At 47.2% G+C, this 21,184-nt stretch overlaps 1 protein-coding gene across 3 annotated transcripts; it reads left to right on the top strand.

The window, feature by feature from the left end:
- The first annotated feature begins 351 nt into the window (after window positions 1–351).
- cyth1a (cytohesin 1a) lies at window positions 352–20,549 on the top strand. Of its 3 annotated transcripts, none has more exons than XM_028985729.1 (13): window positions 352–486; window positions 10,563–10,645; window positions 12,784–12,848; window positions 12,936–13,002; window positions 13,132–13,250; window positions 14,066–14,146; window positions 14,242–14,354; window positions 14,458–14,606; window positions 14,697–14,809; window positions 17,724–17,802; window positions 18,543–18,611; window positions 18,750–18,904; window positions 19,080–20,549. In XM_028985729.1, exons 1-13 carry the CDS (start codon window positions 468–470, stop codon window positions 19,156–19,158), a joined length of 1,191 nt encoding a protein of 396 aa, XP_028841562.1. In that variant the 5' UTR covers window positions 352–467; the 3' UTR covers window positions 19,159–20,549. The 3 variants fall into 3 exon arrangements, with proteins under 3 accessions (XP_028841562.1, XP_028841560.1, XP_028841561.1); XM_028985727.1 differs by lacking the exon at window positions 352–486 and adding an exon at window positions 3,467–3,873 and having other exon boundaries at window positions 14,697–14,808; window positions 17,726–17,802; XM_028985728.1 differs by lacking the exon at window positions 352–486 and adding an exon at window positions 6,663–6,690 and having other exon boundaries at window positions 14,697–14,808; window positions 17,726–17,802.
- The last annotated feature ends 635 nt before the right edge of the window (window positions 20,550–21,184 follow it).

The following is a 21,184-nucleotide window of genomic DNA, read 5'->3' as shown; positions in this document are numbered from 1 at the left end:
GTCAAGAGACTGCTTGCTAGGAACGAACTTTGAAGATGAACTTTAATAACAGTTCTATACACTGGATTAAAGCTGACAGGTTTCACGTCCTCGGTCCCGACCGATTCGAGTTTCATCCCTTCTATTCGAGAACTTTCGCTACTTTGCGAAAAGTAAATATATTTTGTCTAGCAAATCAGACGGAAAGTTTTTGCATGTACATAGATGTAGATATAAATGTACATACGGCGCATGTTATAAATATTCACTGTCCGCCCTGCGTCGCTTCGTCCAAATTCGTCTGAATCGTTCGTTCGCTCCTAGAAAAAAAAAAAAACCCCGAGTCGGATCCGTTCGTTCAGCGAAGAGATCCGTTCGCGAGCTGCAGCTCGGAAGATGCTCTCATCTCGCGCGTGGTCCGGGATCCCTGCGCGCCCCGAGCTCGACGCTCCGTGGTCGGAACCGGGACGGCGGAGCGCGGCGGCGCCATGGACGGGGAAGGCTTCGGTAGGAACTTGTTCGCCTCGACGTTCCACTCCCGCTCGGCACCTGTGTTCCGAGTTGTGTGTGTGTGTGTATGTGTGTGTGTGTGTGTGTTGGGGGGGCTGGTCCACGCCACGCGTGGGGGGGTCCAGACGTGCAGCACGCGAGATGCATGCACGGGTTTGACTTTTTTTTCCCTTGTTTATTTCGCAGCGGACGGACAGGGCGCGCTGAGGCTGGAAATAGCTGCTGCTGCAGATGAATTATTAAAAGACCACGGTCATCATCATCATCATCATCCTCCTCCTCCCACAGGGCGCTCGTTTCTGGCTCGGCCCAGATGAATGCATGAACGGGGCTGTGGTCGTGATCGTGTTCGGTTGGGTCAGTTGGTGGCACCTCGTGGTGTCACGCTGTGGCCCGGCTGCCAGGAGGGGCTTTACTGGGGTTTGGCTTCCAGGAATTGGTAATGCTTCCCATAATGCTCCTTCTCATCCTGGGCTCGTGTGTGATTGCAGTAGATCTGTGGGAAAAGGAGACGAGGCTTCTCTCTGTGGGTTTTTCCACGGACCAGCCTGGTCAGATGAGCTCCACTTCAGTATAGAAAAAATGACCTCAGAGGCCAGTCGTGGCCTTACTTTGACCCGCCCGCCCGGTTCCCCCAGCGTGCCCTGGGGTGTGTGGTCAGCCTTCGCTTTGATCCAAGTACAAGTCGAGCTTCATTGGCATTTGTGTTTTTGCACAAATCTTTCCACTAAACCAAAAAATGTCCACCTGAAATCCCCCCGCCGGGGTTCGGGGATCTTGGTTAAGGTGAGGAGGTGGAAGGAGATGGAGACTTGCTGAGGCTGCCGCCCACCTGCCCTTGGACTTGGCCAGGCCAGAGCGTTAGAACCTCCAGAACATGGTCCACCGTGGGCCTGAGTAGATGGCCGTGTTGGGCAGGATGTCTCGCTGCAAACGTTTTTAAATCAGGGACCAGTAATCCCAGCGGCCAATCTCGATGGGTTCCACGACCCGAAGTGACCTTTGTATTTGGGACCTTCAGCTAGGGCTGGCTTTTGGGAAAAAAGGTCGAGCTTAAATGAGAAGTTCTGCTTCGAGGTGCCAGGTGGCCAAATCTCACCCTCATACACACAACCCCACCCATCCTGGAACGACCACAGGTGTGTGTGTGTGTGTGTGTGTGTGTGTTACAGTCTGGTACATGCATGTTGCATGTGCAAAATAGAAGAGTGTTTTGTCTTGAATTATTAATAGGACGGGTTTCAGTAAGAGAAGGTAGTTTCTGTTCTGCTGAAGCAGCAATATATGGGGCTGAATGGGATTTATTTGCTTTGGTTCTAAATCACTTTTCAGACGCGACCTTACAGTGCAGAGCTCGTAAATGCCCCAATATACTGACTGAAGGGCATTTTCTGCGGCTGCGTTGTCCCTGAACCCTGCCGCTTAATGTATTTACGGTGGTGACTGTTCTGCTCTGACCTCCCCGCGGCCTACAATGCCGCTCCTTATTTCTTGCCTATTCTGCGGAAGACAAGGCTTGGCCTGTTCCCGGGACGGAAGAGAATCCACACATGCCAGAGAAAAGGCCCGAGTTGGGTTTGCACTTTATTCTCACATCAAAGCAGGGCGAGGGGGGGGGGGTCAAACCAGGCGAATCGTCACCAAAATGTGGCGCTGACCCGGGAAGGGCACAGATGTGAGGAGAGGCGGAGCCAGCTGCTGTGGGCGACAGCCTGTCCGGCTCAGGTAACCTTGTTTGTGATGTGAGATGAGATTGGCCCGACCAGAGTCGTGTAGTGTGGTGACCATCAGATTTCTTGCCTCTCTCTCTCTATGTATACACACACACACACACACGTCTCGTTTCGTGTTGGGTTCTTCTATAACAAGAAAGCTAGTCTTATTTAAAACATGTCTGTGAAAATGTTTCCATCCATCAGCGGCAGCCTAAATGTGCAAATATATTATTCATTCGCTGTTCATGCGCTCATATTGATTAGCATTTAGCAAAAAGCATTAAGGTGACGCTTGCTTCTTATGTTCTTCTTTTTTATTTTTTATTTTCTTGACTTGAGAAAATGTCCCCCCAGCATCCATATATAAACATCATTAAATTAAATTCCTTTTATGAAAAATAGCAATGACACGGTTCACTTTGGCTCAGACTGAGTGATTGTGTGAGCATTAGTCGCGTGGCCTTGTGATGGCTTGTCATGCTGGTTTGAATAATGATGATTGCTTATTCATATATTGGACATTTTTGACCACTGCGGTTTGTCTTCCAGGCTGCACAGCGCGTCCAGTCATCAGTTGAATCGGCGTCAGGTTTGCTGCTGTTACACAACCCCGCCAGCAGAGGGTGCAGATGCGCAGGATTTGCATTTAAAGCATTTACCAGACGCCCTTATCCGGAGCGGCTTATAACCAGTAGTGACAGGGACACTCCCCCCCTGGAGACACTCAGGGTTAAGTGTCTTGCTCAGGGACACAATGTTAGTAAGTGGGGTTTGAACCTGGGTCTTCTGGTTCACAGGCGAGTGTGTTAATACCCATCTGGGACTGTTTCTCTGAACAGATCTTAATTGTTTAAAAAATATATATTATTTAAACTTGGAAAGTGTTTGTATTTATAAAATCTCGTTCTTCACACAGAGCAGCTTTCAGTTTGCGGACGCAGCTCTTTAGTCGAAAGGGGAATGATGACAGAAAGTGTAGAATAAGTGGAAAAAGTGTGTGTGATAGAAAACGAAAGAGTTTGTCGGTTAACGCAATGGCCTGGAGGTTTTGTGTGTGTGTGTGTGTGTGTGTGTGTGTGTGAGTTGGTTCCTGTAGCAGGTGTTAAGTTCATTTACCCCTTAAAGGGTAAAACCACTGCAGGGCCTGTTCAGACGTGTCTCAACGGGAAATAAATACATAAAAGCGATAAGAATGCGCCGGTGAATAATTCTCAGCACCTGTTGCCGAGCAACAATATTTGATTAAAAGTGTGAAGGCTTTGTAGAAGACGGGATTAAGCCGGGAGAGAGGGAATCGTGTGTGTGTGTGTGTGTGTGTGCTCTCCACTCTGATATCGGTCAGAGCTCCGGCACCGACTAAACAGGAGGAGTGTAGAAAAAAACGGAGAAAGACAGAGAAAGAAAGCAAGAGGGACGCTGGGAAACAGGAAGGATGTGAGAAGCCGTTATTAACACACACACACACACACACACACACGGCTGAACGATCAGTCACACGCATGCCTACGGAGAAAGAGAAATGCTCCCAGAGGGAGTGACTGAATGAACAACTCTTACCTCGCATACAACAACAAACACACACACACACACACCATGGGGTCTGTGAGTGAACTGTGCATGTCCAGTTTCCAGTCCTTTCTCTGCCCCACGGTGCCGGACCCTACTGCAGGTGAGTGGACGAAGAGAAACCACAGCGAGTGTGTGTGTGTGTGTGTGTGTGTGTGTGTGTGTGGCTGTATGCTGTCCAAGATATGGAAAACAGGTCCTGGTTGAAGTGAAATGTTTTGCATGTTTCATTGGTCGTGTAAAGAGCTTCTCTCTTGTCCCGCTAAAGTCTACCTGTGTGTGTGTGTGTGTGTGTGTGTGTGTGTGTGTGTGTGTGTGTGTGTGTGTGTGTGTGTGTGGAGTGTGTGTTGTGGTGAATGTGGCTTCTGGATTAACACTTGTGAGAAGTATATTCCATTATTGCGGCTATAGTAAGAACTGGGATTCTGCCAGGAAAACATCTCTTGCCTCGCTGGATATTTTATTAGCCGGAGTCAGAGTCCGAATCTGTCCGTCCGTCTGTCTGCAGTCTGTCAGCCTCCCAGTTCCCAGTTTATGGTTCTGCTCGTAAAATATGGTGTTTTTTTTTGCACAAAACCACATACACCTGCGTACACGCCTGGAGATATTTTATACACACACACACACACACACCCATCACTGTAATCCATGTACTGAACTGGTGTGACCTGAGCAACAAGGCCTGTCCGGGGCTGTTCATCATGCTGAAACTGGTCGGTTTCTGGTAACTCTGTGTGTATGTGTGTGTGTGTGTGTGTGTGTGTTTTAGCATGTCACCGTGACTGTAAGCCTGTGTGTGACAGAGAAACTGAATCTGCCAGTGAGGTCTGAGTCTTCTTCCGCATTATGATTAGTGCTGAGCCTGTCACTCTAATCTGCCTAACAGGGTCAGAGAGAGATGAGCAGGATTTACTGGTGCTGTTTCTCTCTCTCTCTCTCTCTCACACACACACACACACACACACACACAGAGCAACATCCCCACCTCGCAGAATATTCCATGCTGTTGTAATATGTCTTCTGACCAACATTTACATTTTAAACATTTATCAGACGCCCTCATCCAGAGCGACTTACAATCAGTAGTTACAGGGACACTCAGGGTTAAGTGTCCTGTTCAGGGACACAATGGTAGTAAGTGGGATTTGAACCTGAGTCTTCTGGTTCATAGGCGAGTGTGTTACCCACCAGGCTACTACCACCACAAGGCCTTGAAAAGTTCAGACTGAGGGAAACAATGGACTTCTCTCTTTTACTCCCTCACACAGCCGCCCCCAAGCATGCACACACTATTAGAGAGAGAGAGAGATGGGGGGGGGTCATTTTATTGTCCGACACCCATCAGGAATGTCACGGACTCAGTTGACAGGAGGAGGCAAGGCGCTTGGCAGGCCGATTTGCCTTGTAAAGCAGCGGCGCTGACGTTCGTGGCCATCAGACCGGCTCAGATTGACATCGGTATTTACATAAAACATCACATTTACATCCAGTCCATGCACCGCATCTCCATACCCCGCGCCCCGGCCCTCAGCGCCCGTGGCCTCTGACCTCTGGAGGAGGGGGGCACAGGAGGTGACAGTGGGGTCGTGGCGTGTGTGTGGCTTCTGTGTTGTTGGGGTGTGGGGAACGGGACCGAAAGGAATGCGATCAGCACATTCCCCCTTTCAGCTCCCCTGTTGGGAGGGATTTAAACTATTTAAAATGGGTCGTCTGCTCTATCGCTGCTTATTATATCTGCATGCATAGTAATATTTTTCTTACGCACCAATAGAAACCAGTGAAAACCAAAGCACCGTTTATCTAAGCTGCAAATATTGATTTACCTAAACCAAGTTTAACAGAACTGAAACCAAGTCAAAAGTTTGGACGCAAATTCTCATTCAATGTGTTTCCTTTTATTATCATGACCATTTACGTTGGTAGATTCTCATTCTGAAGGCATCAAAACTATGAATGAACACATGTGGAGTTATGTACTTAACAAAAAACATGTTTTATATTCTAGTTTCTTTGCTCTGATTACTGCTTTGAACACTCTTGCCATTCTCTCGATGAGCTTCAAGAGGTCGTCACCTGAAATGGTTTTCCAACAGTCTTGAAGGAGTTCCCAGAGGTGTTTAGCACTTGTTGGCCCCTTTGCCTTCACTCTGCGGTCCAGCTCACCCCAAACCATCTTGACTGGGTTCAGGTCCGGTGACTGTGGAGTCCAGGTCTCCACTTTTTGTTAAGTACATAACTCCACATGTGTTCATTCATAGTTTGAGAATCTACCAAAGTGAATGGTCACGGAAATAAAGAAAACACATTGAAAGAGAAGGTGTGTCCAAACTTTTGGCCTGTAGTATGTGTGTGGGTGGTAGTAGCCTAGCGGTTAACACACTCGCCCGTGAACCAGAAGACCCAGGTTCAAACCTGACTTACTACCATTGTGTCCCTGAGCAAGACACTTTAACCCTAAGTTGTCCCTGTAACTACTGATAGTATGTCGCTCTGGATAAGGGCGTCTGCTAAATGCTGTAAATGTAAATGTGTGGAGCAGCGACACAGTTTCGTCCTCCTTCTGTGGACTTTTGCTTGTTCTTCTCGCCCATATCTATTGCCTCTTTCGGTTTTATGCGTATTTGTGCGCTTTATTACTCGTTTATCGGTCGACCGCTGGTCGCCCGTGAACGCGCGCTCCGTCGCCCCGCGGGACGGCGGGCGCGCGCGCGCACGCGCGCTCTCTGCTCGCCCACGCGCGACTGCGCGCGCGCGCGTCCCCTTCTTGCATCCGGTCGGCGAGCGCGAGGCGGGCAGCGCCGTGAAAACGTCGTCGGTGTTTCTGGCGAAGAAAGCGGCGAGTTTACCGCGCCGACGTCTCTCCTGGGGTGAAACTTGCGCGGGACTGTCGACATGGTGCTGAAGTCGGAAGACGGCGTCGGTAAGTCGAACGTCTGACCGAATGTCGCCGAACTTGTGAGAGAAATTTAAGAAAGAAAAAAAAAAAACGACGCCAGGAAGTCGCTGCTCTGCGCGAACTTTTCGTGAGAGAAAACGGTGACGAGGCGGCGAGATTGTTCTGTTTTCAGTGGCACTAACTAGTCCCCAGTGGCGCTAGCTAGTCGCCAGTGGCACCAACTAATCGCCAGTGACACTAACTAGTCCCCAGTGGCGCTAGCTAGTCGCCAGTGGCACTAACCAGTCCCCAGTGGCACCAACTAATCGCCAGTGACACTAACTAGTCCCCAGAGGCACTAACTAGTCCCCAGTCTAACTACAGCACCCAACAATCACCCATTCTTATTTTCACTGTGATTCTTATTATAGTAATAATAGTAGTAGTTTTGTTATTACCGTGTTGTGGTGATTAAGCCCATGCAGTATCATATTGTACAAAATCATACTTAACCCGAGTTAATTTGGGGTCCTAATAACAAATACTGCTGGTGAAAAGTAAACGGCCTTCTTGTCGTTGTTCGTATAATTATTACAAATATTGTATAATTATTATAAATATTGTATAATTAATATAATTATTGTAATAATTACCTTCCTGCTGTTTGATATACTGTTATAACCGCTCTGTTTAATAATATTGTATTTAATGCTCTGGAAAGTTTGTCTTTTTATCTCTTTTTCCTGCTAATTACTAGATAATTACATGATAAAATCCAGTCGTGATTGGAGAAAGCGTGTTTAATTAGTCGGTGTATCACATATATTTCGTGTATTTTGTTTCAAAAAGTCTCCTGGTTTTTACCTGCAGGCATTGACTCATGACACCATCCTGGAGGTGTGTGTGTGTGTGTGTGTGTGTGTGTGTGTGTGTGTGTGTGTGTGTGTGTGTGTCAGGCATTAATAATGACTGTACGTACAGTGAGAGTGTGTGTGTGTGTGTTCTGTCTGTATTGAGATGATCAGCAAGTTAGAACAGCTTGGATTTGTTACACACGCACCCCACATCAGCGTGAAGGACGATGTGACATGTACAGACCTGTATAGGATCTGCACCACAGTGTGTGTGTGTATGTGTGTGTGTGTGTGTGTGAGTGACCGTAAACACGTCTGTCTTATCCTTGGGCTTGGTTTTAATTTCAGTTCCGCTTCCAGGATATTCATTGAAAAGGTCAGCAGTATGTGGTGCTCGTGTGTGTGTGTGTGTGTGTGTGTGTGTGTGTGAGATAACCACTCTCTGTGCGCTCCACCCAGTGCAATCTTACATTTAACACACACGAGTGCAGGAAATGTCTATTTATACGTGTGTGAGCGAGAGAGCGAGCGCGTGGGATGAGTAGCGAGGGGGCGGACAGGACTGGGCCGGTCTGGAACCGTCCTTCTCCGCTCACCATGTGCAGGAGCGCTTAAAAAAACCAAGCGCTAGGAGGGTGGAGACGCCCTGACGCATCTTCATGCCTTACATTCATCTTCAGGTTGGTAGACGCCTTTAAACCAGTGCGGGAACCCCAGCTGCACTCCATCCTCTCCCTGGGTCAGGGAGAGGATGGAGGATCATGGGACGCTTCCCCTGGGGGGGGACAGCACAGGAAGTGGCGCACTGTGTGCGTTTGTGTGTTCGTCGACACAGACTTGCACAACTGATCCCATATTAACCCATATTGCGCACCGACAATGTTTTAATTGTGACTGATTATTCGCGTTATAACGATAAAAAAAGAAAACCCCACAGCGAGCAAGCGACGAGCTGCCCACCCAGAATGCAATGCTTCCCCGGTTTATTACCTTCGCCTCGCACTTCCGTAGCAGCGCCTCAATTCCGTTATGATTCACAATTAAATAATAATTGTCCAGATTAATGTTGTTTTACGTTATTGCTGTTTTACAACAGCGGGATTGTTCCCGTTTTTTCCCCCGAATGCCAGGGAGCTGCTGATCGTGATTTTGTGGGGGGGTTTTCGGCGTATCCAGGTGCCCAGGCTTGTGCGTGGCAGTACCCCCCCCGCATAAGATGCTGACTAGAAACCCGTCGCGTTCGACTCCACGCCTGCCAGCGCTCGGCCATTTTAAGCCGGGGGCCTGGAGCTGCGTGTGAGATCGCGCGCCGCTCTGACCGCACGAGGTTAACGTCCGACCTGCCAAGGCGACCCGGCCGAGGCGTGGGGGCGGGAGGCGCCAGGTCAGGGCCTTCAGCCTGAGCGGGTACTCGGGACGCGTTACTGACCGGGCTTTGTGTGTGTCCGTCACGCGGTCAGGAGACGCGCACGTCTGTCTGCCATATTCTCTCCGGAAGTTTCTCTGTGCGATGTTGGTGGCACCGTGTGGGAGGTGTTTGAAGAGTGTATGTTTGCATTGTTACCACACCGATCTGTGTGTGTGTGTGTGTGTGTGTGTCTCTGCATCTCAGCAGGCGAACTTCCTGCTCTTTCTCACGGCAGTAAAGCTTTGTAGAGGCAACATTAAACTGACACAGACTTTCGACTGTCAACTTGCAGACAGTAAACATTCAAATAACATTTAAAAAACAATCAAAGATCTATTAGTGTTTGTTACTGGCATGAACACAAAATGTAGAAATTATGAAAAAAAATAAATTTCCAGCAACTCAAATATAGCATTCATTTTAATTATGAGTGCGTATTATACACACACACACACACACACACACACACACACACACACACACTCCACACGGTGACAGCTGGTAGGTTAGTTTTTCAGTGTGATGGGCCAGATGGTTTTAATAACCCATCCCTCAATTCATTCAGGCATCCATCCATCCATCCATCCATCCATCCGCTCCATAAACTTCTCATCTCTGTCAGGGTGTCTGGAGCTGGAACCTGTTCTGTGTGCAACTGAAACCCTGAAGATTTTAATGCCCTTTGACCCTCCTCGAATGGTCTTGATAGGCTACATTACATTTACAGCATTTACCAGACGCCCTTATCCAGAGCGACTTACAATCAGTAGTTACAGGGGGACACTCAAGTGTCTTGCTCAGGGACACAATGGTAGTAGGTGGGATTTGAACCTGGGTCTTCTGGTTCATAGGCGAGTGTGTTACCCACTAGGCTAGCACATGTAGCTGTAGGTCTCGCCATGTGTCCAGAGCTGGAGGTTCCAAGTGGTTTTGATGTTGGACGCTTTTCATTTGCCTTCGCTGGAGGGTTCATCTGAACTCGTCTCTCAGGTTCAGAAGGACATTTCTCTCCAGAGGCTCACTGCACTCATTTGGCTCGATGCAGGTTTCATGTCTGAAATACTCTCTCTCTCACATGTTGTCAGAATTTGTGGGGAAAGGAATGGAGCCCAACCCACTCAGGGCATTGTTTGGGGTTTTCTCCTCACCTCCTTCATTGTCTGCTCATCAAAGGGACGTGCTGGCGTTTTCCACCTCACTGGCAAGAAGATAAATTACGAGGAACTGGAAATCCTCTAAACCTCCCAGCCAAGTTCACTGGATACGAGATACTCTTTATTTCGTTAAACTGGAAAGGATAAGACTTTCATTTAGGGGTTTCCCTTAAGACATTTAAAAAGATTTGGGGTCCTTTTCTTGATCTGGTTAAGAATAAGAATTTCCCTTCTGTTCCTGGGTGATACCGTTCATGCCTGATTGTTGGGGTGGTTGTAGGCTGTTTTTGTGTGTAGTATCTGTATATATATGTAGGTATGTATATTTTTTTCTTTTCTTTTGTTTGGTTTAGGGTTTTTTTTTGGGGGGGGGGTATTATTGGGGTATAGACTGGGGATTGTTTGAGCTGTTTTCTTTAGTAACCGTTTGAGAATAATGTTATTGCTGATTCCAATGGACACAGTTTAAAAAAAGAAATACTCTCTCTCTCTTCCCACCAGTGCCTGATGATCTCAGCCCTGAAGAAAAGCAGGAACTGGAGAACATCCGCCGACGCAAACAAGAGCTGCAGGATGACATACAGGTACGTTGTTCACGAGCACACCTTACACGAACCTCAAAGCGGCCCGAGAACAGGCGTTTGTTCGTGCTGCCAAAACATTTACGAAATGCTAATGAGACACGTGCGTTCGAGGTCTTCACAATGATGTTTTCAAATAGAAGAGTTAAGGTCCGCGTTCACAGGACCAGAAAACACGCCCGGAGCGGTACTGCACACAGATCAGGCTGCCACAGACGCTACCGGCACAACTTTTTAACTAAACAGGAAATCGACAAGAACATGGATACAATCAATTTACACGCCGCATGGCATCGATGCCGAGTCGCATTCGTCTGCATCGCGATGTACCGATGGTAAGATTCATTTCAACATGACGGCGCCTGGCTCGCGGCTTCGTGTCTGACCTGGAGGCGGCCGTGTGTGCTCGGACCTGGTCTGTGTTCGATGGAGAGTTCCACCACTAACAAAAATGTGAGATGATTAAACGCAGACTCACTTTGGATGTAAATCACCTTTCAAATCATCTTTTTTTTATTATTATTTAAAATAATTTAAAATCGGCAGTACAGCAATAAGATGACGTCTCGGAGATCTTCCTACCGCGTCAAAAAAAATACAAAAATATGTTAGAAATCAAACTTAAAACGTAAATGAAGCATTGTATTTCAGGACAGGGATGTCCAGAGTCCAAGGGCCGAATGGAATGTACATTCTCTCTAGTATTAAAGCGGCCCTCGCTGTTGTGAAGATATCAAAGCAAATGAAATAAAAAACACACAGAGCTGGACAAACACGAGCACTGATTCCCTTTGCCATCTGGACAAAAAGCGGCCACAATCCCCGTAAAAACAACGCCCTCCCCGCTTCCCAGAACCCCCCCCCCATCTGTCCTGCCCGTTCCTGGCCCTCGGCTTTTGTTTGTGCAGACAGACATGCGAGGAATGCGTTGTGAAGGCGGCAGATGTGTTTGTTTCCCGGGCCGCCCGAATAAGAGGGCGTGGCCGAGGGTTTCAGGGCTCTGTCGTCGTCTTATGATCTACGACCGGGTCCTGGTGAAACGCCTTGTGTTTGGGGGTTAAGGAGTAAAGTCTTGTGCTGCTTCTGAACGGGAAAAGGTCTTTATTTCATTTCCTTTTCTATTTTCAGAGGAAAAAGTCTGCTGGGTCGCTTTCTTCCAGCTTTACAGGAAGTAGCTTTATAGGACTTTCAACAAGACGAATATTCCTGTTTACACCATTTCAAATGTAAAAAAACGAATGTATTATCCTGCCTTCGGATAAAAAAAATGTAACACATTTTGCTATTAATTATTAATTGCACGTGTTTTCCGGTCCGCACACACCAACGGAATGTAAATGCGCGGTGTTACATCCACGGAGGATGTCTGTGACGAATCCGTCGAATCCGTTCTTGCCCAATCGGTCCAGCTCAAACTCTGCAAACTCCGCGCTGTTCAGCAAACTCTTGATCATGCAAACAAATCAGCCGATTCAAAACGCGCTTTTATTATCACGGTTCCAGCTCAGTATGCAGCCACTTTGTTGAAAGAAGTAAAACCTACAGGTCAGAAATGATGTAAACTATCCGCAGAGGAAGTGCAGAGATTAGCACATCGTGGACAGCCCTGGTATTGTTATTTTTGTTGAGCGTATGGTTGAGGCTTTTAGGCCTGGACGCTCTGTCCGAACTAATTAGATCTCGGTGGGCTGAGCTCAAAAGATTCACTTTTGCTTGGTGCCCGTAATGTCATTACTGCTAGGAGAGATGCATTGTGGGGGATTAGATAATGGAACAAAGAGAGATGCCCCCCCCCATGGGGTCAACGTGGTCGTCTGCTTCGTGCTATTTTCGTCTTATCAAGATCTTTCAGTGCAAACACTGCACAGGCCCTTCTTTCTCTCTCTCTCTCGCTCACACTCGCTGTTTCCTGCACTGTCCTGTAGTAAGGAATGCAGGTCCTTCTACAGTTCTTACAGAAACAATTCTCTGGGGTAGAAGGTCGCCGGTTCGAGTCCCGAGCCCCCACACACTGCTCCCCGGGCGCCTGTCATGGCTGCCCACTGCTCACCAAGGGTGATGGTTAAAGGCAGAGGACGCGTTTCGTTGTGTGCACCGTGTGCTGTGCTGCGGGGTTCACGTCGCTCTCTCTGTCTCTGCAGCGCCTCAAAGATGAGATTGCGGAGGTGACCAGTGAGATCGAGAACCTGGGTTCCACGGAGGAGAGGTGAGCAAATCTTCCTCCCTACAGGCTTAGCCGCTTGGACCTCCTTCAGTCTCCTGCCAGAACTAATGCCGACCGTCACCTTCACAGGAAGAACATGCAGAGGAACAAGCAGGTGGCCATGGGGCGAAAGAGGTTCAACATGGACCCCAAAAAGGCGAGTCCACCAGAGCCACTTAAGCAGCCGCAGGGCGGTGTGTAGATTAGTGCTAATCCTGCCTGCACTGGTGTAAATTGTGTGTTTTAGTCGTGCAACAGTGTTGATCCTCTTGTGCTGGTTCTGCAGGGCATCCAGTTCCTGATTGAGAACGAGCTTCTGAAGAACACCAGCGAAGACATCGCCCAATTCCTCTTCAAAGGAGAGGGACTCAACAAGACTGCTATCGGGGACTACCTTGGGGAGAGGTCAGTTTTGTGTGTGTGTGTGTGTGTGTGTGTGTGTCCATATACCTAATTAGACCTGAACAGCACAACTGGTCGAATCTGTTGGGGCTGTTTGTGAAAATCATTGATCTCAAGATCAATAATCCGATGTTTTTCCTCCTCCCCCCCTTGCATTAAATGACACGCCGGCCATTACACTTAACCTTGAAACCCCGGACTCCAGGCAATTCCGCTTCCCGACTGCCGTAAAAAACACGTTCTTCATTCGTGTGGGTTTTCATCAGTCAGAAGTGGGTTAAATTTCCATGTTGGAATTCCTTTTCACGTTCCCGCAGAATCTTCTGCTGTGTGTGCGCGCGCGGCTTTTAATTAGGGTATTAATGCAGAGATAATGTTTCTGCGTTGTTCCATCTGCATTCCATTTCCTCCCAGTCTCACTAACCTGATGTAATAATGGCGGAACGTTGGCGAAAAAAGCTATTACAAGTTGTGTCAACCAACGCCCAGTGCCTGTAAGCTGCGCGTTGCCGGGACGTAGGTGTTTTGTCTGCCGGTAATGAATACGGGCGTGTGTGGATGTTTTGTGTCTGAGGCAGAGAGGGGTGGGGCCAGCAGGAAACAGGGGCGGGTCTGCGCACGGATCCTGCTAGTGAACGAGGTCACGGGTGCTATTTCCGATGCCTGCTTAAAATATTCAGCATGCCGTCGCATTACAAAATGTAATCAGAGCTGCCGAACGCGGGCTCGACCTTCGACCCCGTGTGCCGCGTAGGGGATATATTTCCATATTCAAACAGGTTGACCTTGAATGTTTTTGCTTGACGTGTCTGTTGCAGAGACGACTTCAATATCCAGGTTCTGCATGCGTTCGTGGAGCTGCACGAGTTCACCGATCTAAACCTCGTACAGGCGCTCAGGTAACAGCGCTGCTACGCGGAAACACAGAAGTGCATTTTGCGTTGTTGCTTCTGAGTGTGTAGCCTGCATCCGCGTGTGTGCTTGCGTGTGCTAGGCAGTTCCTGTGGAGTTTCAGGCTGCCTGGCGAGGCTCAGAAAATCGACCGCATGATGGAGGCGTTCGCCCAGCGCTACTGCCAGTGCAATCCTGAAGTCTTCCAGAGCACAGGTAACACACACACACACACACACACACACTTTACCTCCTGTCAGAGACGTGGTTACATGTTGGAGTTGCTAATTGCATAAGTGCAATACTCTCTGACCTGCAGACACCTGCTACATCCTGTCATTTGCCATCATCATGCTCAACACCAGTCTGCACAACCCAAATGTGAAGGACAAGCCCACGGTGGAACGCTTCATCTCCATGAACAGAGGAATCAACGAAGGAGGAGACCTCCCTGAAGACCTTCTCCGAGTGAGTGACTTTGATGAAGTGCGCACACACGCACACTGCACGCACGCACGCACGCAGTCCCATCACACTCCCTCTCCACTCGCCCACCAGAACCTGTATGACAGCATCAAGAACGAGCCCTTCAAAATCCCAGAGGACGACGGGAATGACCTCACACACACGTTCTTCAACCCAGACCGTGAGGGCTGGCTGCTCAAACTGGGTGAGTTGCCCACTCCTCAAACCTTCTTCAGTCACCTAATTTACATTTGGGGTGTATGAGAGAGGGTTTTTTAATAAGATGTGTATTTCAGCATTATTAGCCACCCTAACGTACTATCTGTGTGTGAGAGTGAGAGAGAACTTTTGTCTTATCCTGTTCTCTTGAATTAATAATGGATGTGATTTATCAGATGATGCGCTGACATTTATTATATCAATTATTAACCCATCCAGCCTTCCACACTCTGAAAGGGGATTTAAAATATCGTCTTCTCATAAAAAATGCCTGGTGTCGAACATTTTATCCATTTTATTACTGCACCATGCATTTTTTCCTCATATTGCTCCCCAATACAAAGTTGTCACCGGTTATAACAAAAGGTCACCCTACAGACACCCCACTTCCTGACAATCTGAGTTAAATTCAGGTTATGGAGTCCACACTAGTCCTGCAGGTTCATGTTCATATTTATTTACCATTTTAAAATTTTTTAAAATGCAGCGTGGACCCAAAAAATGCACAAGCGCCAGATTCAGAGAGGGCTGGAAGGGTTAAAACCACCAACACTCAGCGAGCATAGCCGCTACTGGGAAGCAGTCACTCTGTTACTATGCCGACGACCTCTCCCTTTCGGCACACATCAGGCATCTGCCCGCCGCTTAACGCCGTAATCTAGGTAATGAGGCGGCGGCGCGGCAGCTGGCTGACCTGTAATTAAGAAATCCGTTATGGCGAAGGAGTGTGTGGTGATGTGATTTTTTTATTTTCCCCTCTTAACCCCTTAATTTGATTTTTTTTTTGTTTGTTTGTTCTTTCCTTTCCTCCTCGGTTATTTGTTCCCATGATTTTTTTGGCTGTTATCTTACTTCAGGAGGTATGTACACCTGCTCCACTGGAGCTGTCCTCCATGATGGTGCTTCTGCTGGTCCGCCATTCTCTCTCTGTACACTTCTCTCTCCCTCTCGCTCGCTGTGGGTTTGTTCTCATTCGGGATCTTTTCATACATTTTACATTTACAGCGTTTACCAGACGCCCTTACCCAGAGCGACAGGGACAGTCCCCCCCATGGAGTGTCTTGCTCAGGGACACAGTGGTAGTAAGTGGGGTTTGAACCTGAGTCTTCTGGTTCATAGGTGAGTTACCCACTAGGCCACTACCACCTGTCGCTCCAACCACTCTGGATAAGGGCGTCTGATAAATGCCGTAAATGTAAATGTAAAACAATACTTTATTTGTTGATCGTCCTTTAATTTTCATTTTTGGAGCCTCATAGAGCTGGAGGTCTGTCCATGTCACACTCACCGTCTCTCTGTAGTGTGATTGGTCCGTTTGCTGTGGTGTTATTCTCTGGTTGTATTGCGTCAGCTGCAGACTTCCTCCACTTCGGCCCTTCGGACTCTCCTACCAAAAGGCACCCGCGGGTGCAGGAGTCTGTGGTCGTGTCGGCTGAAACGGGAACTCTGCACCTCGACCAGTCGGCTCAGGCTGCTTGTCTACATGCTGAAATGTGCCTGGGGGTGCTGGATCACAGAGAATTAGCTTTTGGGGGGGCATGCAAATGATATGGGAAGGTGTGTGTGTGTGTGTGTGTGTGATTACAGTATTATAAATTGTCTCAGTGGTACTTAAGGGGTTAAATCCCAGTTCAGACTTTGGACACTTACCAAAATCTCCAGTTGGAGGTAGTAAACTGGCAATTAGTTGATTACTAATTGTCCACTGGTTGTGGTCAATGGTAAGTCAGCCATCTGGCGGAGCCGCGGACGAGCCGCAGCCAATGAGAGCGCAGAACACGGGATGAGGCCAGGACGTCAAACAACCGTACAAATTATACCCAGGCTACACCTTGACCCATAGACTTAGACCTGATCTGACATTCCTTTTTTAAACCTTCTCGTCACTTCTCGACCTCCAGTCGCTGATGGACCAACGGACCAATCGGGGGATCCCAACACTTTACCGATCAGTAGTTCGAATCCTCCTGACATGACTGAAGGTCTACTTGTCTGAACTCAGCCTTAACCCAGACTGCAGTGGCCAGCACACCTGGGACATGTAGAGTAGATGTGCATAGACGTGTAACCCAAGGACCTGCAGCCCAGCACTCGTCCTCCTCTCATCAGCCTGTCCACACCTCCATCTCCTCAGAGGCTTTCTGCCTGTCTTGCCGGAAGACTTGCCTTTTTGATCATTAAATCCAGATCCATCCCAATCAGCCGATCGATCACCTCTCACCGTGTGTGAATCGGTTTGCAGTGAGTGTGAAGTCATGTCTTCTGGTTCCTGGGGACGTGTGCTCGTTTGCATCGATGAACGATAATAACATTTAGATGTTAGCTTGGGACGTTTGAGTGGGTTTTATTTCCTGGTTGAAGCGGAAACGTCGTTCCAAAGGAACTGTTTTTGCAGAAAATTAGTGAAGGGAATTACTGATCACTTTTTAATCAAAGAGACATCGCAGTTATTTCTAACCAGAATATCGGTCTCTGCTGGAGACCAGTGGATTTCTGGGCATCCAGGAGTTTGTCTCAGTCATGTGTGCTACTAATGGTAAGCAGATGAGGATCTCCTGAGTGTGTGTACGTGTGTGTGCATTTGTGTGTGTATGTGGGATGGACATAATTCTTTCAAAATCCACAGCTGGTCACATTGGCCGATTTGAAGTATTTATTTACTTGTACTTCGAATAGTGACACTGTCGAATGTCCATCCTGTGTTCATGCCTGTGTGCTTGTTGAATGTTGGGTGGAGGTCCTGTAATGGAAGGGAAACGCTGCCATTGTGTCCCCCCCCTACCGTCCCTCCATCCGTCTGCCTGTCTGCTGCTCTGCTCTACTGCTGCTTGGGTCTGGAACTGTGCTCCTCGCCGCCCTGGTCAGGTGTGGCCTCCTCTCACGGCGCTGCGTCTCTCACACAGGTGGACGGGTCAAAACGTGGAAGAGGCGGTGGTTCATCCTCACCGATAACTGCCTGTACTACTTTGAGTACACCACTGTAAGTAGCCATGAATTAAGCCGTGATCCTCTTCCCTTTCATGCAACACATTAACATATGCTGATGAGGTTCCAAATTAACACAAAATGCTCATTAAAAAACTCAAATCACAAGTAAAAGGGAAAAAATATTGGCAAAAAAACTACTATTTACAACAATATTTACTATATACAACAATATTTGCTACCTACCCTGCCCGTAGCTACTGTCTGTAGCTACTGTCCAACGCTGGTGGAGTTTGTGCAGAACATGCATGTAGCTGAAATGACAATAAAGCACAACTTGAACTTATATTAAATATATTTTACTGATATTCTGAACTTCTTCATTTTTACAACAAGGCTGTTTCTGTTCATTAAAATGTATTTTCATCAAAGGACCTTCTAGAACGTTCATAAGGAATCAACACCTCCATTTAAATTTTTCATTGTAACAAGGAATAAAAATATGTAATAGTCATTTACCCAATCTACATGTGACTGTTTATATGCGCATGGAAAATCACACCAGTGGCGACACTAACAATCCATCAGTGCACTCTGGTCCACATGTATCCCTGATAAGAATAAAGACTGGAAGTAAAGTGTACTGTGTATCTATCTGGCTGAGTATTTTCTAATCGGGAACAATTCTGGTAACCGTTTTTTTAAAAATGTCAGTAATTGTTTGGGGCTTTAGAGAATGTGTTTTGTGAGCATATGTTCCTGAGCTCACAATCCTGCGTACTGTTGTGCCTGCAGGATAAAGAACCCAGAGGAATTATCCCTCTAGAGAACCTCAGCATTCGCGAAGTCGAGGACAAGAAACCAGTACGTAATACATTGATCACGCACACCATCTTCACCAAATGTTCATTTTTCTCACCTGATTGACTAAAGCACACATAAATGTAAATGGTTGGCACTTAAAATGTGTGTGTGTGTGTGTGTGTGTGTGTATGTGTGTAGAACTGCTTTGAGCTGTTTATCCCGGATAATAAGGATCAGGTGATAAAGGCGTGCAAGACTGAAGCAGATGGGCGGGTGGTGGAGGGCAACCACACCTTCTACCGCATCTCCGCCCCCACCGCAGAGGAGAAGGAGGAATGGATGAACAGCATCAAGTAGGCCTCGTTTTACGCTCCTTTGCGCTTCGGCTCTTGGGTCATGTTGTTGCTGTTAAGCAAGATAACCGCTAGGGGGCAGGCTAGAGTCTACGAGGCCCTTAGTAGGTAGAAATGCTCGGGATAAATGGTTTTTAATGCTTTCAACATGACTGGTGCCTGTGTGTGTCTGCAGGGCTGCCATCAGCCGAGATCCGTTCTACGAGATGCTGGCGGCGAGGAAGAAGAAAGTCTCCTCCATAAAGAGGCACTAGCTGCTCCACAGTCTGTACTCTGGGGGAACGGGGAGGGTCTTGCTGGTCCTGTACAGTGGAGAGGCGGGACCATGCGGGAGTTGAGCGTCCGTCGTCCTCTGTTGCTTCTCTGGAACTGGTTGAAATCTTTTAGAGTGGGAGGAGTCAGCAGGGGAAGGGCCCAAGCGTCCGTTCCGAACTGGCCACGCCTCTTTTTCCCGTCTTATTTCTGTCTGATACTCAGCTGCTGACTGGCCATTTCTGGGAAAAGATGGGGGCTCATATACCTACTAATGCTTCTCTCTGTCTTTCATATATCCACTTTATATAAATATATATATACACGCACACACACACACACACACACACATAGTATGTAAGAAATCTAAAATCAGCAGGTCTGACAGAATGTGGACTCAATACCAAAATTTTCCTATGTGCTTTTGAAAAGAAGCTGAGATCTTTTCTCTCTGTCCTTTGGTATGTATAGTCTGAGACGCGTATTTTTTACATTTTTATTGCATTTGCTCCTGGTTGGAAGCGTTACCCCGGGGGGCGCCACACCACAGCTCAGAGGCAGGAGTTTGCTAAGTTGCTTCAGTGTCCTAAAAAAAAAAAAAAAAAAAAAAAAACGAGCCCTTCAAATGCCTTGTATGAATCCAGGTAGACACTGTTAGAACAGTCCTGGTCTGCAGTCATTGTGTGCCTCGTCATGCTGGTCCCGGCGAAGGGCGAGTGGGGAGCAGCGACGATCAAGTGATACGCCAGTTAAGGATCTGGCGCGAAAGGGAGGGAGTTTCTCACCTGGAAAACATTCCGGAGGAGGTCCTGCTCTTTCAGAGATGAAAACATTTCCAGGCATGACTGGACGTATATGTGTTCATATGACAGTCTGGTGGGACCAGATGTGCTTTCTATCATAACGTGCCTCCTTCCGAGTGTCTTGCCTGTGAGAAACTCTGATTCCATGTTAAGTTCATTTAGTTTAATCAGTGTTTTTGTTCGAAAGAACCAGACGGCTCTTTACCCCACTTGGTCAGTGCCTGCCGCGCATCCCAGGGTTCCTCTCTGGTGTAGCGCAGCGTATTTGTGTGTTGTTAACTCAGCGTGGCGTGAGCGCCTTGCTCCTTTGCATCCCTCTGCACGGTCCGTTGTGAAAAATAATTAGTAATGAATACAAATTTAAAGCAGTATTGGTTTATTTATCAATGGTGTATATACTTAATTGTATAGTAACTCTTTTTCTCCATTTTGTGGAGAGGAATCTCTGTCTGTCTGCATTTTATAATTAAAATACTATGAATCAGGATAATGTAGCAACATATTATTAGTGACATGTTCTCTTTTTGTCATTGTTTCAAGGTTTATGCCATTTTAATGGTAACCCATGTTACAATAAAGTCAAAATCATACATTGTTTTATTTGTATTTATTTATTTTTATATCTATCTATCACTTGATATATACACACACACACACACACACTACCAGTGAAAGGTGCGAATGCACCTATGCCTTTAGGGTTTTGCATGTTTTATATTATGCTGAAAAACTGAAGACACGGGACTATGAAATAACAAATATAATTTCATGTAATAAACAAAAAAGCTTTAGCTACAGAGTAGGTGCATCCAAACTTTTGACTGATTGTGTGTGTGTGTGCGTGTGTATAATTAAGAGAGAGATTGCGGTTTTATGTTTTATTGATAGTATAAAAGTATTATGATGTATCAGGCTTTAATAACAGCCTGAGCCATGACAGTAAGTGTTGGGAAATCTGTCTCCCAGTTGCTTTACTGGGCCAGTACCAGTTGTCATGTCATGTCTGGTCTCTGACCAGAAGGTGGCGATATTGGCTCTGCTCTTCGACCTTTCAAGTTCGGCCTTGAAACCTCTTGTTTCCTTTTCTGGGTTTCTACGTAACCAGGTTTATTTTAAGGAATAGGCTGAAGGCAGAATACGTAATGTGCGGATTCCGAAGGTTTGGTTATATTTGTGGCTTCCTTTAGCGAATGGAAATATCAGCGTACATTTCCACAAGGCAACA

The sequence above is a fragment of the Denticeps clupeoides genome, chromosome 7 (assembly GCF_900700375.1).
Source record: "Denticeps clupeoides chromosome 7, fDenClu1.1, whole genome shotgun sequence".
NCBI classification, from domain to species: domain Eukaryota; kingdom Metazoa; phylum Chordata; class Actinopteri; order Clupeiformes; family Denticipitidae; genus Denticeps; species Denticeps clupeoides.
The sequence above is the reverse complement of the archived record's forward strand: the minus strand, read 5'-3'. Positions and strand labels throughout refer to the sequence as shown.

Coding starts and splice junctions, on each gene's coding strand:
- cyth1a (XM_028985727.1), top strand. CDS start 3,747: ATGAACAACTCTTACCTCGCATACAACAACAAACACACACACACACAC. Junction 3,874..10,562: donor GGTGCCGGACCCTACTGCAG/GTGAGTGGACGA, acceptor TCTTCCCACCAG/TGCCTGATGATCTCAGCCCT. Junction 14,147..14,241: donor AACCTCGTACAGGCGCTCAG/GTAACAGCGCTG, acceptor TGCGTGTGCTAG/GCAGTTCCTGTGGAGTTTCA.